This window comes from Salmo salar, chromosome 13, assembly GCF_965601325.2.
Source record: "Salmo salar chromosome 13, fSalSal1, whole genome shotgun sequence".
In the NCBI taxonomy this organism is placed as follows: Eukaryota; Metazoa; Chordata; class Actinopteri; order Salmoniformes; family Salmonidae; genus Salmo; species Salmo salar.
Window position 1 is genome coordinate 21,068,110 of NC_138303.1, and position 20,269 is coordinate 21,088,378.

General features: G+C 46.6%; 1 protein-coding gene across 1 annotated transcript in view; it reads left to right on the plus strand.

Moving 5' to 3' along the window:
- The first annotated feature begins 397 nt into the window (after positions 1-397).
- samd10b (sterile alpha motif domain containing 10b) overlaps positions 398-20,269 on the plus strand; it is a 143,902-nt gene continuing 124,030 nt past the window's right edge. The window contains exon 1 of the mRNA XM_045693020.2: positions 398-695. Coding sequence (XP_045548976.1) covers positions 683-695 — 13 coding nt within the window. The 5' untranslated portion in view covers positions 398-682. The remainder of the gene's footprint in view (positions 696-20,269) is intronic.

Consider the following 20,269-nt stretch of genomic DNA (forward strand, 5'->3'; position numbering starts at 1 on the left):
GGGTAGGCCGTCATTGTAAAATAAGAATTTATTCTTAACTGACTTGCCTCGTTAAATATATATATATTTTTAATGAACTCCCAATAGCCTAGGCTATATAACTGTTTTATCTATTGCTATCTTGGTAATTGCAGCCATTGAGGAAGATTACCCACGAAAGGAATATGGGGGTTTAATAAAATACTGTTGTGTAATATTATGGTCTAGCCTACTCTAGGCTTTACCCCAATGGATACATATTTTCTCTTCTATTTGAATGGACGTTTCATTTGACAGAAATTATTAAAATATCTAAGGCTTCATCTTGTAGCCTGCATAAACCATCTCATAGCCTAGACTGGGCGCGTGCGCAATGTCAGCGCACACGCGCGTGTTCAATGGTGACCTTTTGTTTCTCGGCGCAGTCATGTACGAAAAAGGTGAGGAGTTAACAACAACGGAGTCGGTTGGCTGCGGACTACCGAAAACAAACGGTGTGATGAGACGGTGTGCTCTGACTATCTGTCCGTGTAGTCTTCACCGGTCCTCACACACAGCTACACACACAAACGCGCGCAGTAGCCTACTGCCAAATCGTGCGGTCTCTCACGCACATACTCTCTGCTAGCCAGACAGATACAGAAGCAATGGGAGACAATTACTGAGGCAACCACGGAGAGATAGATACACACTGAGACCGACTATGGCTGTGGACGGTAAGAGCGCTGTTTCATTCATGAAACTACTAATTTAAATCATTGGTCTACCTTTTATAAAACAGAGATAATGATATTTGTAATTGGCTGTGTATTTTTGTATTAAGCGTTAGGTTAAATCAATAGGGCTTCTTTTTTTCACAGATCGGTTGTGGGGGGTATATTTTCAACATCAATAACAGCATGTTTGCTCAGTTTATTAGGGTGGAGGTATTACGATGTCAATAAACTGGGGGACTTGGGAGATATCCTCAGTTCTTTGTCAATTTTGCGTAAAGGTCAACATCCATACAGGAGAAATAACGTAATACATTGTATTTCACAGTTCCCCTCAGAGCAATGTTCTGATTTCTCATGTTAACATTTCTAGGAAGTTTGAACTGGTATAACAGTAGTTGGTCACTGTATGTCTGCTTGGTGAGGTTTGTGTCAGTAGCCTCAGTCCATTAAGTTCTCTTTCATAAGGAGCTTGACTGTGTCCTATTGGGTTTTCATGGGTGAACTTCACATCGCTGTCATGGTGTTCCGGAATAGCATATCCAGATTCGTATTTAGGAGATGTGGCATTTCTCTATTTAGCACATTGTTAATGGTTTGAGTAATTGATTCGTTAGCCCACAGCCCATTCAAGATACTCCATGTCCGTCCATCCGTCTTCATGAGAAGCGCATGACCCTTGTCCATCGGGCGGGTTTCATTGTGGTTCTGAAAGGAAAGCAGAGTGGATTTCGCAGCGGTTGAACTGTTCACAGTGGTCCTCAAACGGGATGGTTGCGTAGTGGATAAATTCATTTGTTCCATTCCTAAAGTTTTGGTTAATAATTTGCCAGCATATTTTCTGCTTCATTTTACAGCCAATGGTAGCATATAGCCTATCCTAATACATAATTACTTGATTATAACTTTAGGTTTCTTTGGGATTCATTGAAATAAGTAGCATATCTAGCACTCTTCATTTGGTTTGATTTAATTCTAGCCGACATTAGACGTTGAGATTGTGATTTTTCTCTCTTCACTATACTGTCTGTAGGACAGTATCATACTAGCCACTAGCTAAATGAGTAATTAGAGGAATAATCAGTTAGTCAGTGATCCTTCTTCCCTTCAGACCAGTGCAGTGTCAGGTCAGTCTCTCCCTTTCTCTGCTGGAGCAGGTTAGCACCTCATTAACATGGCTGCAGGTAGAGGTAGGCTGCAGCACAGAGACATATTGTCCTATCTATAATTAATCTGAAGTTTACTTAAGCATCATTAATTTTGCACTGCTGACCCTAGCACGATTGCATTACTGTGTGTGTGTGTGTGTGTGTGTGTGTGTGTGTGTGTGTTTGTGTGTGTGCAACTGTATCTTTAATGAGTTTGGGTAGTCTTGGTATATGAAGGCTTTGCCAGACCAGGGGTTGGCAACTCTCGTCCTGCAGACTCAGTATCCACAGTGTCTGTTGGTTGTCTCTGGGAGTCACTTCATTGATCCGTGCCACTGATTTGCTCAGAGAAGGCTCACCTAGTTACCATGTCTGAATTTGAATTAAACACTGTTGTCTTCCTTTTGTGTATGTATTTGATATCTGCCCTGAGAGATGGTTGAATCTCCAAAGACATCTGGCCATATCGTCACGTCTCATAGGAGAGTTGAAGTTATCAGGTTGGTGAGATGTCTGGTTGAATCTCTAAAGACATCTGGCCGTATCGTCACGTCTCATAGGAGAGTTGAAGTTATCAGGTTGGTGAGATGTCTGGTTGAATCTCTAAAGACATCTGGCCGTATCGTCACGTCTCATAGGAGAGTTGAAGTTATCAGGTTGGTGAGATGTCTGGTTGAATCTCTAAAGACATCGGATTGTATCGTCACGTCTCATAGGCGCAACAATACAAATGAGGACAAATCTTGACACAATTTTCTCCATTGAACATTTCTCCCAACTGATTGTCCCTGTGTGAAAAGCAGCACACGGTGTGTATGAAGAAGGCCCTTATTAGAGAGAGAGCAGCACGGCTGGGCTTAGAACCCCCTTCTCCCCTATTTCACACCACAAACAGGCATGGGTAAGCCCAGCAGGCAAGAGGGTGTGTGTGTGTTTTCACACGCGCACACACACACACACACACACACACACACACACACACACACACACACACACACACACACACACACACACACACACACACACACACACACACACACACACACACACACTCCTCTCAACCTCTTCCCTCCATATCTGTGTCTGTGGGTGTGTGGACTGAAAGACCCACTCCTGGAGAGGTTGTGTCCAGGGTTGTGGTCAATTCCATTTCGATTCAGTCAAAGAGGAGATTCATTTGACAGTTATTACAACTGACACTGGTTGTTCAACTGTAATCTTGTACAGTTCTCTGACCGGAGCTGGTAGTTTTGATCTAGAGTCAGTGGCCATTCAGTAGTTAGCTATTATAATAACCAACCCATGTATTGTTAGCCTCTGACTGAAAGTGTGTGTTCATCTCATAGGTATTAAAACCTGTAGATAGTTATAGCACTGATGTCATCCACATATTCCTTTGGAAATTCCCGATGACGCATGAAGCTGGAAGTTTTTGATTTTGAAGCACGCCGTATTGCTGAATGGGGCTGAATGGCACCAAAAAAAACCACTAAGGATCATGGTGAAATTGGCCGTAACTAGCAAAGGAACTAGCAAAGGATGTCCTTGTTTTCATCCTGCCTGAAAGAGTCAACCCAACGCTGCTACTTGGCGTCGGCGTCAATACTAGAAACCCCATAGACATTGGTCATCCCCTTTATCTCCACTTGACAGGCGTGCTCTCATCTGACACACCACAACCCTTTAGGTGCACGTGCAAAGAGCGTCTCCTCGTAGCCTGTCGGGCCATGATTAGTCAGCATGTGGTCCTGTGTGACGACAAATGTAGTAGTTAGAACGGACCACTATTTCATTAAATATCCAGATTTGTAGCGAACTTTAAAAGAATTCACCCTGGGGGTCGAACTTGATCGTAATAAACACATTTTAGAGGCCAAAACGGCCAGAAAAAAATAAATACATTTGGCTGTTCTGGCTATCGTAATTTACATAGGTTTTCTGGGGCAGAGCAGGGCTTTTGGCACCGCTAGGTTTCTACGCAGTAGCCAACCCTCAGAGCTCATGACTTCACACTCCAGAACGGACACTGGGGGCCTGGTTTATCTATTCAAACAGCCTCCCAGACATAGGGTTCTATTTTCAGCTGGCGTAAGGTGGTGCTAGTGTTAAACGCACATTAATTGCATTTTCATGATGTAAAAGCTGGCGCACTGGCATTTTCCAGCCGTAACACCAGGAATCCTTTGGGGGGGGGGGGGGGGGGTGTTTTGGTTCATTGTCCTGTTGAAAAACAAATTATAGTCCCACTAAGCGCAAACCAGATGGGATGGCGTATCGCTGCAGAATGCTGTGGTAGGAAAGATTTCCACCTGTCTGATGTCCATTGCTCGTGTTTCTTGGCTCAAGGAAGTCTCTTCTTATTATTGGTGTCCTTTAGTAGAGACAGAGGACAGAGAGAGAGAGAGGTCATGAGCAGATGTTTCAGCATGTTTTAAAAATACACTGCTCAAAAAAATAAAGGGAACACTAAAATAACACATCCTAGATCTGAATGAATGAAATAATCTTATTAAATACTTTTATCTTTACATAGTTGAATGTGCTGACAACAAAATCACACAAAAATAATCAATGGAAATCCAATTTATCAACCCATGGAGGTCTGGATTTGGAGTCACACTCAAAATTAAAGTGGAAAACCACACTACAGGCTGATCCAACTTTGATGTAATGTCCTTAAAACAAGTCAAAATGAGGCTCAGTAGTGTGTGTGGCCTCCACGTGCCTGTATGACCTCCCTACAATGCCTGGGCATGCTCCTGATGAGGTGGCGGATGGTCTCCTGAGGGATCTCCTCCCAGACCTGGACTAAAGCATCCGCCAACTCCTGGACAGTCTGTGGTGCAACGTGGCGTTGGTGGATGGAGCGAGACATGATGTCCCAGATGTGCTCAATTCGATTCAGGTCTGGGGAACGGGCGGGCCAGTCCATAGCATCAATGCCTTCCTCTTGCAAGAACTGCTGACACACTCCAGCCACATGAGGTCTAGCATTGTCTTGCATTAGAAGGAACCCAGGGCCAACCGCACCAGCATATGGTCTCACAAGGGGTCTGAGGATCTCATCTCGGTACCTAATGGCAGTCAGGCTACCTCTGGCGAGCACATGGAGGGCTGTGCGGCCCCCCAAAGAAATCCCACCCCACACCATGACTGACCCACCGCCAAACCGTTCATGCTGGAGGATGTTGCAGACAGCAGAACGTTCTCCACGGCGTCTCCAGACTGTCACGTCTGTCCCATGTGCTCAGTGTGAACCTGCTTTAATCTGTGAAGAGCACAGGGCGCCAGTGGCGAATTTGCCAATCTTGGTGTTCTCTGGCAAATGCCAAACGTTCTGCACGGTGTTGGGCTGTAAGCACAACCCCCACCTGTGGACGTCGGGCCCTCATACCACCCTCATGGAGTCTGTTTCTGACCGTTTGAGCAGACACATGCACATTTGTGGCCTGCTGGAGGTCATTTTGCAGGGCTCTGGCAGTGCTCCTCCTTGCACAAAGGCAGAGGTAGCGGTCCTGCTGCTGGGTTGTTGCCCTCCTACGGCCTCCTCCACATCTCCTGATGTACTGGCCTGTCTCCTGGTAGCGCCTCCATGCTCTGAACACTACGCTGACAGACACAGCAAACCTTCTTGCCACAGCTCGCATTGATGTGCCATCCTTGATGAGCTGCACTACCTGAGCCACTTGTGTGGGTTGTAGACTCCGTCTCATGTTACCACTAGAGTGAAAGCACCGCCAGCATTCAAAAATGACCAAAACATCAGCCAGGAAGCATAGGAACTGAGAAGTGGTCTGTGGCTACCACCTGCAGAACCACTCCTTTATTGGGGGTGTCTTGCTAATTGGCTATAATTTCCACTTGTTGTCTATTTCATTTGCACAACAGCATGTGAAATTTATTGTCAATCAGTGTTGCTTCCTAACTGGACAGTTTGATTTCACAGAAGTGTGATTGACTTGGAGTTAGATTGTGTTGTTTAAGTGTTCCCTTTATTTTTTTGAGCAGTATATATAAAGATTTAGAGTTAGATAAACTTGTATTTTGTGGCAGGGACACATACAGGATGCTACCCTCTACAACATAACCTTCACTCCAAATCAAAACTCCAAACCTGCAACCTGATTTTGGACTATTATTCCCAAGCTATACATCAAATGCTCTGGAAAACAAACAGAAACCTGAAAACACCATCCAACCTGAAACTGAGTGAGTATTGTCTAGTCTGAATCTTTAATTTTCAAAAGGCAAGAAAATACATTACACTAATATATCACAGTGCCATCCGTTTTGTCACCGAAATCCCATATACTACCCACCACTGCGACCTGTACGCTCTCGTTGGCTGGCCCTCGCTTCATACTCGTCGCCAAACCCACTGGCTCCAGGTCATCTACAAGACCCTGCTAGGCAAAGTTCCCCCTTATCTCAGCTCACTGGTCACCATAGCAGCACCCACCTGTAGCACGCGCTCCACCAGGTATATCTCTCTGGTCACCCCCAAAGCCAATTCCTCCTTCGGCCGCCTCTCCTTCCAGTTCTCTGCTGCCAATGACTGGAACGAACTACAAAAATCTCTAAAACTGGAAACACTTATCTCCCTCACTAGCTTTAAGCACCAGCTGACAGAGCAGCTCACAGATTACTGCACCTGTACATAGCCCATCTATAATTTAGCCCAAACAACTACCTCTTCCCATACTGTATTTATTTTATTTATTTATTTTGCTCCTTTGCATCCCATTATTTCTATTTCTACTTTGCACTTTCTTCCACTACAAATCTACCATTCCAGTGTTTTACTTGCTATATTGTATTTACTTCGCCACCATGGCCTTTTTTGCCTTTACCTCCCATATCTCACCTCATTTGCTCACTTATAGACTTATTTTTCTACTATATTATTGACTGTATGTTTGTTTTACTCCATGTGTAACTCTGTGTTGTTGTATGTGTCAAACTGCTTTGCTTTATCTTGGCCAGGTCGCAATTGTAAATGAGAACTTGTTCTCAACTTGCCTACCTGGTTAAATGTGAAATAAAAAAAAACATTTACTTTATAAGGACTGAATGCTAACTTAAAGCACACAGCTGCATGTGAGCTCACATTTTTCAACATGTTTTTAACAATAAGATAGTTTTGGAGTAAGATAAACTTGGATTTTTCAGGAGGGATATATACAGGATGCTACCACCCACAGCATAACCTTCTCTTCAGATCAAAACTCCAAACCTACAACCTCATTTTAGAAAGACCAGAAACAACTTCAATTAGCACTGAGGCGCGAAGTGAAAGGTGTCGAAGCCTTTGAGCCCAACACATGGCAGGAGTCTCACAGGCTACCCCTCCCAAATCCAGAGGCATTTTATACAAGAAATCTGCCTCCAGAAATAAAGCACTGCTGCTTGGATTCCACCTGGCGATCTGTTCACTATCTGCCCTGGCTTGTCTCCTACTGTCTGGTACAGGTATCCTGTCTTAATGAAGTGGTGATTAAAGAGCTCAGCCATGTGCTTCTTGTCAGTAACAACCACATCATCAACTTTAAGAGACATGTGCAGCTGTGAGGAGCTCCCACCTCTCTACCAAGCTTTTGCAGGCCTCAAGCCCACAGGCATGTTGGGGGGGGGGGACTCTGACCTTACAATGGCTAGCCTCAAGTCGTTATTTTTTATTTCTTGTGCATTTTGCTATTTTGCTAGTTGCCTCATGACTCCTGCATGCTTTGTTGACTATGAACTTTGTTGTTTACCCTACTGTGGGACAGACTATGTTGGTTCTCACACTCAGAATTCTGACTCTCAACTGGTTACACAGACTTTTGGCCCCCATCCTATTCTAACCACCTCTCGCCGGCTTTGTATTCATGTTAACCTCACCAAGCAGACATACAGTGCATGTACACCCTGGCCCATCTACTGTTGCTAGCCCCAATTCTGACTTGTGTTCTGATATCTGCTTCACTGATTTCTGCTCTCGTAAAAGCCTGGGTTTTTTGCACATTAACACTAGAAGCTTATTACCTAAAATGGATAAATTGAAAATGTAGGTTCACAGCTCTATTCCAGATGTGTTGGTCATCACCGAGACGTAGTTAAGAAAGAGTGTTTTAAATACTGATGTTAACCTTTCTGGCTATAACCAAAGGTGAGTGAGTGGCAATATTTACCAAGGGTCACCTTCAGTGCTCGGTTGTCTCTACCAAGTCTGTCCCCAAACAATTTGATTTGCTGGTTTTAAGTATTAAACTTTCAAATAGCTCTTCGTTGACTGTTGCTGGGTGTTATCGTCCTCCATCAGCACCGGCCTGTACCCTACCTGCCCTAAGCTCTCTCCTGGCCCCTTACACTAAGCCTGAATTTGTATTGCTAGGTGACCTAAACTGGGACATGCTTAAACCACCTGACCAATTCCTAAAGCAATGGAACTTCCTAAATCTTTTTCAGAATATTACCAATCCAGATTATTACCAATCAAGGTATGACTCCAAACACACAGAAAAGGCTACTCTCCTCAATGTTATCCTCACAAATAATCCTGATAGGTACCAATCTGGGGTTTTCTGTAATGACCTTAGTGATCACTGTTTTACAGCCTGTGTTCGTAATGGCTGCTCAGTGAAACACCCTGTCCTGATTTGTCATAGACGCTTGCTAAAAAACTTTAATGAGCAAGCCTTCCTTCATGACCTGGTCTCTGTAAATTGGTATAGAATCAGCTTGATCCCCTCTGTCGAATAATCTTGGACCTTCTTTTTTGATATTTTCAGTAATATGCCCCCATAAAGAAAATGAGAATTGAAAACAGGTTCAGCCCCTGGTTCGACCGTGATCTTGCAGAGTTACTCCACCTCAAGAATTGCGTTTGGCGAAAGGCACTCAGGCTATCTGGAAGGCCAAAGTTAGTTACATTTAGGAGCAGTTTTCTCTCTGTGGGTCTAACCCCAAGAAGTTCTGGAAAATGGTTAAAGACCTGGAGAATAAACCCTCCTCCTCACAGCTGCACATGTCTCTTAAAGTTGATGATGTGGTTGTTACTGACAAGAAGCACATGGCTGAGCTCTTTAATCACCACTTCATTAAGACAGGATTCCTATTTGACTCAGACTCATGCCTCCTTGCCCGTCCAACATTTCCTCATCTCCCACCCCTTCTAATGCAACTAGCCCCGATGCTCCTCCTGTCACGGCTGTCCTATAGATGAGACCAAGGCGCAGCGGGTACGTGAATACTCATACTTATTTATTAAAGTGAACACGAAAAAAACAATAAACAAAGAACGACAGGAACAGTTTAGCAGGCTAACTAAAAGCAGTGCTAAAACAACTACCCACAAACAAACAAGTGAAAACAAGCTCTTTAAATATGACTCTCAATCAGGAACAACGATGAACAGCTGTTCCTGATCGAGAGCCACACAGACCACAAAGAAATATAACCACAAGAAAAACCCTAGAATACAAAAACCAGAACATACACCAAAACCCCGGAACACATAAATAAAACAACCCTCTACAATACACATAACCCCCGAACCACATAAAACAAATACCCTCTGCCACGTCCTGACCAAACTACAATAACTAATACTCCCTCTACTGGTCAGGACGTGACATTACCCCCCCCCCCCCCCAAAGGTGCAGACCCCGTTGCACCTAAACAAAAATAAACAAAACAAATAAACCCCTAACTAAAGGGAGGGAAGGGAGGGTGGCTGCCGTCAACGACAGCTCCTGTGCTACACCCCCCCCCCCCCCTCCCCAACCCACCTATACTGGAGGTGGCTCAGGTTCCGGTCTACAACCCCCACCCAACCTGTCCACCCCTGCAGAATACTCAGGGCTGTATAGCGTCTCTGGGGGCTCCGGACTGTAGGCCGACTCTGGAAGCTCCAAACTGTAGGCAGACTCACTCTGTTCCGGACCGTAGGCAGACTTGCTCGGTTCCGGACTGTAGGCAGACTCGCTCGGCTCCGGACTGTAGGCAGACTCGCTCGGCTCCGGACTCTAGGCAGACTCGCTCGGCTCCGGACTGTAGGCAGACTCGCTCGGCTCCGGACTGTAGGCAGACTCGCTCGGCTCCGGACTGTAGGCAGACTCGCTCGGTTCCGGACTGTATGCAGACTCACTCGATTCCAGACTGTAGGCAGACTCACTCGGTTCTGAGCTGTAGGCAGACTCACTCGGTTCAGCACTGTAGGCAGACTCACTCGGTTCTGAGCTGTAGGCAGACTCACTCGGTTCAGGACTGTAGGCAGACTCACTCAGTTCAGGACTGTAGGCAGACTCACTCGGTTCTGAGCTGTAGGCAGACTCACTCGGTTCAGGACTGTAGGCAGACTCACTCGGTTCTGAGCTGTAGGCAGACTCACTCGGTTCTGAGCTGTAGGCAGATTCACTCGGTTCTGAGCTGTAGGCAGACTCACTCGGTTCTGAGCTGTAGGCAGACTCACTCGTTTCTGAGCTGTAGGCCCTCTCACTTGGTTCCGGACTGTAGGCTGTCTCACTTGGTTCCGGACTGTAGGCCGTCTTACTCGGTTTCGGACTGTAGAGCCTCTCACTCCATTCCGAACTGTGGGCCGTCTCACTCGACTCTGAACAGTGGGCCGTCTCTCTTGGTTCCGAACTGTAGGCCATCTCACTCTGTTCCGGGCTATACGCTATTACCGGATACTCTGGACGGGGTACTGTTGCCGGACACTCTGGACGGGGCACTGTTGCCGAACACTCTGGACGGGGCACTGTTGCCGGACACTCTGGACGGGGCACTGTCGTCGGACACTCTGGACGGGGCACTGTCGTCGGACACTCTGGACGGGGTACTGTCTCCGGACACTCTGGACGGGGAACTGTCGTCGGACACTCTGGACGGGGTACTGTCTCCGGACACTCTGGACGGGGTACTGTTGCCGGACACTCTGGACGGGGCGCTGTCGTCGGAAGCTTGGGACTGGGCTGACGCACTGGAAGCCTGATGCGTGGGGCTGGTAGTGGAGGTACCAGCCTGGGGACACGCACCTCAGGGCTAGTGCGGGGAGCAGGAACAGGCCGAGTTGGACTGGGCTGACGCACTGGAAGCCTGATGCGTGGTGCTAGTACTGGAAGTCCCAGTTTGGGGACACGCACCTCAGGGCTAGTGCGGGGAGCGGGAACAGGCTGAGTTGGACTGGGCTGCCGCACTGGAAGCCTGATGCGTGGTGCTGGTACTGGAAGTGCCAGTTTGGGGACACGCACCTCAGGGCTAGTGCGGGGAGCAGGAATCGGCCGAGTTGGACTGGGCTGACGCACTGGAGGCCTGGTGCGTGATGCTGGCTGTGGATATACCGGGCCGTGAAGACGCACAGGCGGTCTCGATCGCACCTCCTGCACAACCTGTCCTGGCTGGAAGGAATTAGTAGCACTGTACGAGCAGAGTGCTGGTACAGGGCGAACTGGGCTGTGCAGGGGCCTGATGGTTGCCGTGCGTAGAGCGGGCGTAGGGTAGCCTGGACCTAGGAAGCGCACCAGTGACCAGATGCGCTGCGCAGGCATCCTCCTACCAGGCTGGATGCCAACTCTAGCACGGCATTTGCGAGGGGCTGGGATCACTCGCACTAGACTGTGCGTGCGTAAGGGCGAGATCGTGCGCACTTCTGCATACCTCGGCACCCTCCACTCCATACGAACCTCACTATAAGCACGGGGAGCTGGCTTAGGGCTCACCCTTGGCCCAGCCAAACTACCCGTGTGCCCCCCCAAAAAAATTATTGGGGGTGCCTCTCGTGCTTCTCCCTCAGCACATACAAAGCCTCGTACCGACGCCTCTCCGCCTTGGCTGCCTCTATTTCCTCCGGAGGGAGACGGTAGTCCCCAGCCTGATGCCAAGGTCCAGCCCCGTCCAGAATTTCCTCCCATGTCCAATTCCCCTCATAGTCCATATAATTTTTTACCTGCTGCTCCTTCCCCCGCTGCTTGGTCCTTGTTTGGTGGGTAGTTCTGTCGCGGCTGTCGTATAGATGAGACCAAGGCGCAGCGGGTACGTGAATACTCATACTTATTTATTAAAGTGAACATGAAAAAAACAATAAACAAAGAACGACAGGAACAGTTTAGTAGGCTAACTAAAAGCAGTGCTAAAACAACTACCCACAAACAAACAAGTGAAAACAAGCTCTTTAAATATTACTCTCAATCAGGAACAACGATGAACAGGTGTTCCTGATCGAGAGCCACACAGACCACAAAGAAATATAACCACAAGAAAAACCCTAGAATACAAAAACCAGAACATACACCAAAACCCCGGAACACATAAATAAAACACCCCTCTACAATACACATAACCCCCGAACCACATAAAACAAATACCCTCTGCCACGTCCTGACCAAACTACAATAACTAATACTCCCTCTACTGGTCAGGACATGACACCTCCCTCTTTTTCCCCTGCCACGCTGCAAAGTTTCTCCCTGCAGGCGGTCACTGAGTCCGAGGTGCTAAAGGTGCTCCTTAACTTCTATGGGCTACGTGGACCTGCGGGACACAGCCAGTGAAATATCAGGGCGGCAAATTCAAAAACAACAAAATGTCATAATTCAACTTTTTCAAACATACAACTATTTTACACCATTTTAAAGATACACTTCTCCTTGATGTAACCACATTGTCCGATTTCAAAAAGGCTTTACAGCGAAAGCAAAACATTAGATTATGTTAAGAGAGTACATTGACAAAAATAATCACACAGCAATTTTCCAAGCAAGGCCATGTGTCAATAAAACCCAAAACACAGCTAAATGAAGCACTAACCTTTGACGATCTTCTAGGACATTATGTTACACAATACATGTATGTTTTGTTCGATAAAGTTCATATTTATATCCAAAAACAGCATTTTACATTGGCGCGTGATGTTCAGAAAATGTATTCCCACCAAAACGTCCGGTGAATGTGCACATCAATTTACAAAAATACTCATCATAAACGTTGACAAAATATATAACAATTATTTAACCTCTTACATCTAGACGTTCCGCTAGCGGAACACCTGCTCCAATATCCAATGATGGGCGTGGCGCGAAATACAAACTCCTCTAAAATCCGAAAACTTTCATTTTTCAAACATATGACTATTTTACAGCCATTTAAAGACAAGACTCTCGTTAATCTAACCACACTGTCCGATTTCAAAAAGGCTTTACAACGAAAGCAAAACATTAGATTATGTCAGCAGAGTACCAAGCCAGAAATAATCAGACACCCATTTTTCAAGCCAGCATATAATGTCACCAAAACCCAGAAGACAGCTAAATGCAGCACTCACCTTTGATGATCTTCATCAGATGACAACCCTAGGACATTATGTTATACAATACATGCATGTTTTGTTCAATCAAGTTCATATTTATATCAAAAACCAGCTTTTTACATTAGCATGTGACGTTCAGAACTAGCATACCCCCCGCAAACTTCCGGGGAATTCGCTAACATTTTACTAAATTACTCACGATAAACGTTCACAAAAAGCATAACAATTATTTTAAGAATTATAGATACAGACCTCCTCTATGCACTCGATATGTCCGATTTTAAAATAGCTTTTTGGTGAAAGCACATTTTGCAATATTCTAAGTACATAGCCCAGGCTTCACGGGCTCGCTATTTAGACACCTGGCAAGTTTAGCACTCACCATAATCATATTTACTATTATAAAAGTTTGATTACCTTTTGTTGTCTTTGTCAGAATGCACACCCAGGACTGCTATTTCAATAACAAATGTTGGTTTGGTCCAAAATAATCCATCGTTATATCCGAATAGCGGCGTTTTGTTCGTGCGTTCCAGACACTATCCGAAATAGTAAAGAAGTGTCACGCGCATGGCGCAATTCGTGACAATAAAATTCTAAATATTCCATTACCGTACTTCGAAGCATGTCAACCGCTGTTTAAAATCAATTTTTACGACACTTTTCTCGTAGAAAAGCGATAATATTCCGACAGGGAATCTCCTTTTCGGCAAACAGAGGAAAAAATCCCAAAGGCGGGGGCGGTCGGGGTCACGCGCATAAGCCCGTGTCCCTTGATCGGCCACTTGAGAAAGGCGATAATGTGTTTCAGCCTGGGGCTGGAATGACGACATTCTGTTTTTTCCCGGGCTCTGAGCGCCTATGGACGACGTGGGAAGTGTCACGTTAGAGCAGAGATCCTTAGTAAATGATAGAGATGGAAAAGAAGTTCAAGAAATGGTCAGACAGGCCACTTCCTGTAAAGGAATCTCTCAGGTTTTGACCTGCCATTTGAGTTCTGTTATACTCACAGACACCATTCAAACAGTTTTAGAAAATTTAGGGTGTTTTCTATCCATATGTAATAAGTATATGCATATTCTAGTTACTGGGTAGGAGTGGTAACCAGATTAAATCGGGTATGTTTTTTATCCAGCCGTGTCAATACTGCCCCCTAGCCCTAACAGGTTATTAAAATATAAAGTTTGAGAGGAGTAAAACAGTGAGCTGACATTCCCTTTTTGTCTATGCATTGTAGGCAGGCCCACATTACTTTAGCCATGTACGTAAGACCATCCATAGTCTGCGTTGTTTTAATATTAAATGCCCACCGGAAGAAATGATGGTGCCTGTAAGTGTGACATAGCCTAAAGTTGTTTTTTGTTTTGTTTAGAATTTGAATTGAATTATTCATTCTCTTTTTAGGACTTATCAATAATAAATGTAATCTTGCTCATTGACAATGTTTGACATGTACTTGTTCAGCCATAATGTAATTTAAAGTAGGCCAAGCCTCTATATCAGTGTGAATGCTATTGAAGACATGCAATTACTTAGAACAATGTGGACTGCAGATGGGTTAAAGTTAACCTATTTATCAAAGATGGGATAGGTCTACATTTTGTTATTTTGTTTCTGTAAGGAATTTAACAAACTATAACGGACTAACATTGGAATTGGAGTTGACTCCAAGGCAACACAACAGACTGTCAGAAACCGTCTCTAATGTGTAGGACGGGTGAAGTCAGGCGCAGGAGACAGAACTACGTGAAACACACGTTTAATGGAATAAGTCCAAAAATCCAAGGCAGGGTACAAAACTCAAAACAATAGGAATAAAATCCAAAATGAGTTGGGAAGCAGCCCAGCAGACCCTCATGCCTAAAATGCAGCACAGTGGAGCATAATCAAATCCCCAACCTACGTAGGACGAAACAAAATTAATCCCGCACAACCCCAAACCAAAAACAGACAGACTAAATAACCCTGCTAATGACCTAACTCAAAACAGGTGCTAACCTAAACAGACATCACCAAACGAAACAGAAAAGGGGATCGGTGGCAGCTAGTAGGCCGGCGACAACGACCGCCGAGCGCCGCCCGAAAGGTGAGAGGTGCCACCTTCTGTGGACGTTGTAACAGTACCCCCCCCGACACGCGGCTCCCGCAGCGCTCCGACGACGACCTCGAGGACGACCCGGAGGACAAGGCACAGGGCAATCCGGATGGAGGCTGTGGAATTCCCGCAACAGTGATGGATCCAAGATGTCCTCCACCGGTACCCAGCATCTCTCCTCCGGACTGTACCCCCCCTGAAGGCCCCCTACCCGATGCCTGGAGTCCAAGATGGACCGGACTGTCTACGCCAGGGCCCCCCCCCCCCCCCCCCCCGACGTCCGGGGCGGCAGAGGGACCTCCCGCACCTCAGTGTCCTGCAGTGGACCAGCTACCACCGGCCTGAGGAGAGACACATGAAATGAGGGGTTAATGCGGTAATACAAAGGGAGTTGTAACCTATATCAAACCTCATTTATTCTCCTCAGGACTTTGAATGGCCCCACAAATCGCAAACCCAACTTCCGGCAGGGCAGGCTGAGGCGCGGGTTCTGAGTCGAGAGCCAGACCCTGTCCCCCGGGGAAAACACGGGGGCCTCACTGCGGTGGCGGTCAGCGCTCTCCTTGTGCTGCTCCACAGCTCGTTTCAGGGATTCCTGGACGGCTCTCCAGGTTTCCTTAGAGCGCTGTACCCAGTCCTCCACCGCAGGAGCCTCCGTCTGGCTCTGATGCCATGGCACCAGGACCGGCTGGTAACCCAACACCACCTGAAAGGGCGACAGGTTCGTAGAGGAGTGGCGAAGAGAATTCTGCGCCATCTCGGCCCATGGCACAAACCTCGCCCACTCTCCCGACCGGTCCTGGCAATAAGACCTCAGAAACCTGCCCACATCCTGGTTAATTCTCTCCAACTGCCCATTACTTTCGGAGTGAAAACCTGAAGTCAAACTGACCGAAACCCCCAGTCGCTCCATAAACGCCCTCCACACTTGGGACGTAAACTGGGGACCTCGATCAGAGACTATATCTTCAGGCACCCCGTAGTGCCGGAAGACATGGGTAAACAGGGCCTCCGCGGTCTGTAGGGCCGTAGGAAGACCGGGCAAAGGGAGTAGACGGCAGGACTTAGCGAACCGATCCACAACGACCAGGATCGTGGTATTCCCCTGAGACGGCGGGAGATCCGTGAGGAAATCCACCGATAGGTGGGACCATGGTCGCTGTGGAACGGGGAGGGGCTGTAATTTCCCCTTAGGCAGGTGTCTAGGGGCCTTACACTGGGCACACACCGAACAGGATGAGACATAGAGCCTCACGTCTCTCACCAAGGTGGGCCACCAGTACTTCCCTCTAAGCCCACGCACCGTCCGCTCAATCCCAGGATGACCTGAGGAGGGTAGTGTGTGCGACCACCGGATCAGTCGATCACGGACACCAAGCGGGATGTACTTACGACCCGCGGGACACTGAGGTGGAGTGGGTTCTGCCTGCAACGCCCGCTCGATGTCCGCATCCACCTCCCAGACCACTGGTGCCACCAGACATGAGGCTGGAAGTATGGGGGTGGGGTCGATGATCCGTTCCTCGGCATCGTGGAGACGAGACAGTGCGTCAGCCTTGATGTTCCGGGAACCTGGGATGTACGAGATGGTGAACTGAAATCTCGTGGAAAACATCGCCCAACTGGCTTGACGAGGGTTCAGTCTCCTCGCCGCCTGGATGTACTCCAGATTACGGCGATCAGTCCAGATGAGAAAAGGGTGTCTCGCCCCCTCAAAGCCAATGGCTCCACACCTGCAGGGCCCTGACCATGGCTAGCAACTCCCTGTCCCCCACATCATAGTTACGCTCCGCCAGACTCAGCTTCCTAGAAAAGAAAGCACAAGTGCGAAGCTTCGGGGGCGCGCCCGAACGCTGTGACAGTACAGCTCCAACCCCAGCCTCGGACACGTCCACCTCCACTATGAATGGCAAAGAGGGGTCCGGATGCGCCAGCACTGGGGCTTCAGTAAACAGGGCCTTCAGCCGACAAAAGGCCCTTTCCGCCTCTGCCGACCACCGTAGCCGCACCGGCCCCCCCTTCATCAGTGAGGTAATGGGAGCTGCCACCTGCCCAAAGCCCTGGATAAACCTCCGGTAGTAATTGGCAAACCCCAAAAACCGCTGCACCTCCTTAACCGTGGTCGGAGTCGGCCAATTACGCACGGCTGAAATGCGGTCACATTCCATCACCACCCCATCTGTGGAAATGCGATACCCTAGAAAAGCATTCTTGTTTGGAGAACTCACATTTCTCAGCCTTGACGTATAGGTCATGCTCCACCAGTCGTACAAGCACTTTACGCACCAGAGACACATGCGCGGCGCGTGTGGCGGAGTAGATCAGAATGTCATCGATGTACACCACCACACCCTGACCGAGCAGGTCCCGGAGAATCTCGTCCACAAAGGATTGAAAGACTGCTGGAGAATTCTTCAACCCATACGGCATGACGAGGTGCTCATAATGGCCCGATGTAGTACTAAATGCGGTTTTCCAATCGTCCCCTCCTCGAATACGCACCAGATTGTACACGCTCCTGAGATCCAGTTTTGTGAAGAAGCGCGCTCAGTGAAATGACTCCACCGCCGTAGCGATGAGAGGGTGCGGGATTCTATCTCTAATGTGTAGGAGGGGTGAAGTCAGGCGCAGGAAACAGAACTACGTGAAACACACGTTTAATGGAATAAGTCCAAAAATCCAAGGCAGAGTACAAAACAAAAAAAAATAGGAATAAAATCCAAAATGAGTTAGGACGCAGCCCAGCAGACCCTCATGCCCAAAATGCAGCACAGTGGAGCATAATCAAATCCCCAACCTACGTAGGACGAAACAAAATTAATCCCGCACAACACCAAACCAAAAACAGACAGACTAAATAACCCCACTAATGACCTAACCCAAAACAGGTGCTAACCTAAACAGACATCACCAAACGAACAGAAAAGGGGCAGCTAGTAGGCCGGCAACGATGACCGCCGAGCGCCGCCCGAACGGGGAGAGGCGCCACCTTCTATGGACGTTGTGACACAGACAGTAAATACACAACCTAAAGCAACCACATATTTCCCCATGGAGCACGTTCTGATGGAGCACACCCACAACTTGTTTATTCATCAAAAACCAGCCCTTTCGCACCAACGCCAGCAAGTGCGTCAATAATTGTGGTAGTGAAAATAGTCAAATATTTCTGACACACCCCTGAACCTATAGCTCTCCAGCCTGCACTTAGATTTACCATTGTGTTAGTTTAGTTCAAATAGAGCACTTAGATTTACCATTGTGTTAGTGTAGTTCAAATAGAGCACTTAGATTTACAATTGTGTTAGTGTAGTTCAAATAGAGCACTTAGATTTACAATTGTGTTAGTTTAGTTCAAATAGAGCACTTAGATTTACCATTGTGTTAGTGTAGTTAAAATAGAGCACTTAGATTTACCATTTACCATTGTGTTAGTTTTGTTAAAATAGAGCTACGGTCATGTCTTTGTGAGCCACTGTATGTTGTTCGGTATCCAGAATGTAGCTAAAGGCGCGACCCTTTCCTCAAGGCTTCTCATGTCTTTAACACACTCTCCACAGGGCAGATCATATCACACAGTCATCTGCCCATTCAACCATGTAACCCACACTAATCCTGTCATCCACAGAACAGGGGTGTGTGTATATGTATATGTGTGTGGGGGAGGGTACAGTTGAAGTCAGAAGTTTACATACACCTTAGCCAAATACATTTAAACTCACATTTACACAATTCCTGACATTTAATCCGAGTAAAAATGCCCTGTCTTTGGTCAGTTAGGATCACCACTTTATTTTAAGAATGTGAAATTTCAGAATAATAGTATAGAGAATGATTTATTTCAGCTTTTATTTCTTTCATCACATTCCCAGGTGGGTCAGAAGTTTACATACACTCAATTAGTATTTGGTAGCATTGCCTTTAAATTGTTTCGGATAGCCTTCCACAAGCTTCCCACAATAAATTGTGTGAATTTTGGCTCATTCCTCCTGACAGAGCTAGTGTAACTGAGTCAGGTTTGTAGGCCTCCTTGCTCGCACATGCAACTTTGGAAGTATGCTTGGGGTCATTGTCCATTTGGAAGACCCATTTGCGACCAAGCTTTAACTTCCTGACTGATGTCTTGATATGTTGCTTCAATATAACCACATAATTTTCAATTCCTCATGATGCCATCTGGTTTGTGAAGTCCACCAGTCCCTCCTGCAGCAAAGCACCCCCACAACATGATGCTGCCACCCCCTTGCTTCATGGTTGGGATGGTGTTCTTCGGCTTGCAAGCCTCCCCCTTTTTCTTCCAAACATAACGATGGTCATTATACAAGTTATAATTTTGTTTCATCAGACCAGAGCACATTTCTCCAATAAGTACGATCTTTGTCCCCATTTGTATTGGCAAACCATAGTCTAGCTTTTTTATGGCGGTTTTGGAGCAGTGGTTTCTTCCTTGCTGAGCGGCCTTTCATGTTATGTCGATATAGGACTCGTTTTACTGTGGATATAGATAATGTTGTACCTGTTTCCTCCAGCATCTTCACAAGGTCCTTTGCTGTTGTTCTGGGATTTATTTGTGCTTTTCACACCAAAGTACGTTCATCTCTAGAAGACAGAACACGTCTCCTTCCTGAGCAGTATGACGGCTGAGTGGTCCCATGGTGTTTATACTTGCGTACTATTGTTTGTACAGATGAACGTGGTACCTTCAGGCATTTGGATGAACCAGACTTGCGGAGGTCTAAAAAAAAAATTCTGAGGTCTTGGCTGATTTCTTTTGATTTTCCCATGATGTCCAGCAAAGAGGCAACGAGTTTGAAGGTATGCCTTGAAATACATCCACAGATACACCTCCAATTGACTCAAATTATGTAAATTAGCATATCAGAAGCTTCTAAAGCCATGACATTATTTTCTTGAATTTTCCAAGCTGTTTAAAGGCACAGTCAAATTAGTGTATGTAAACTTCTGACCCACTGGAATTGTGATACAGTGAATTATCAGTCAAATAATCTGTCTGTAAACAATTGTTGGAAAAATTACTTGTTTCTTG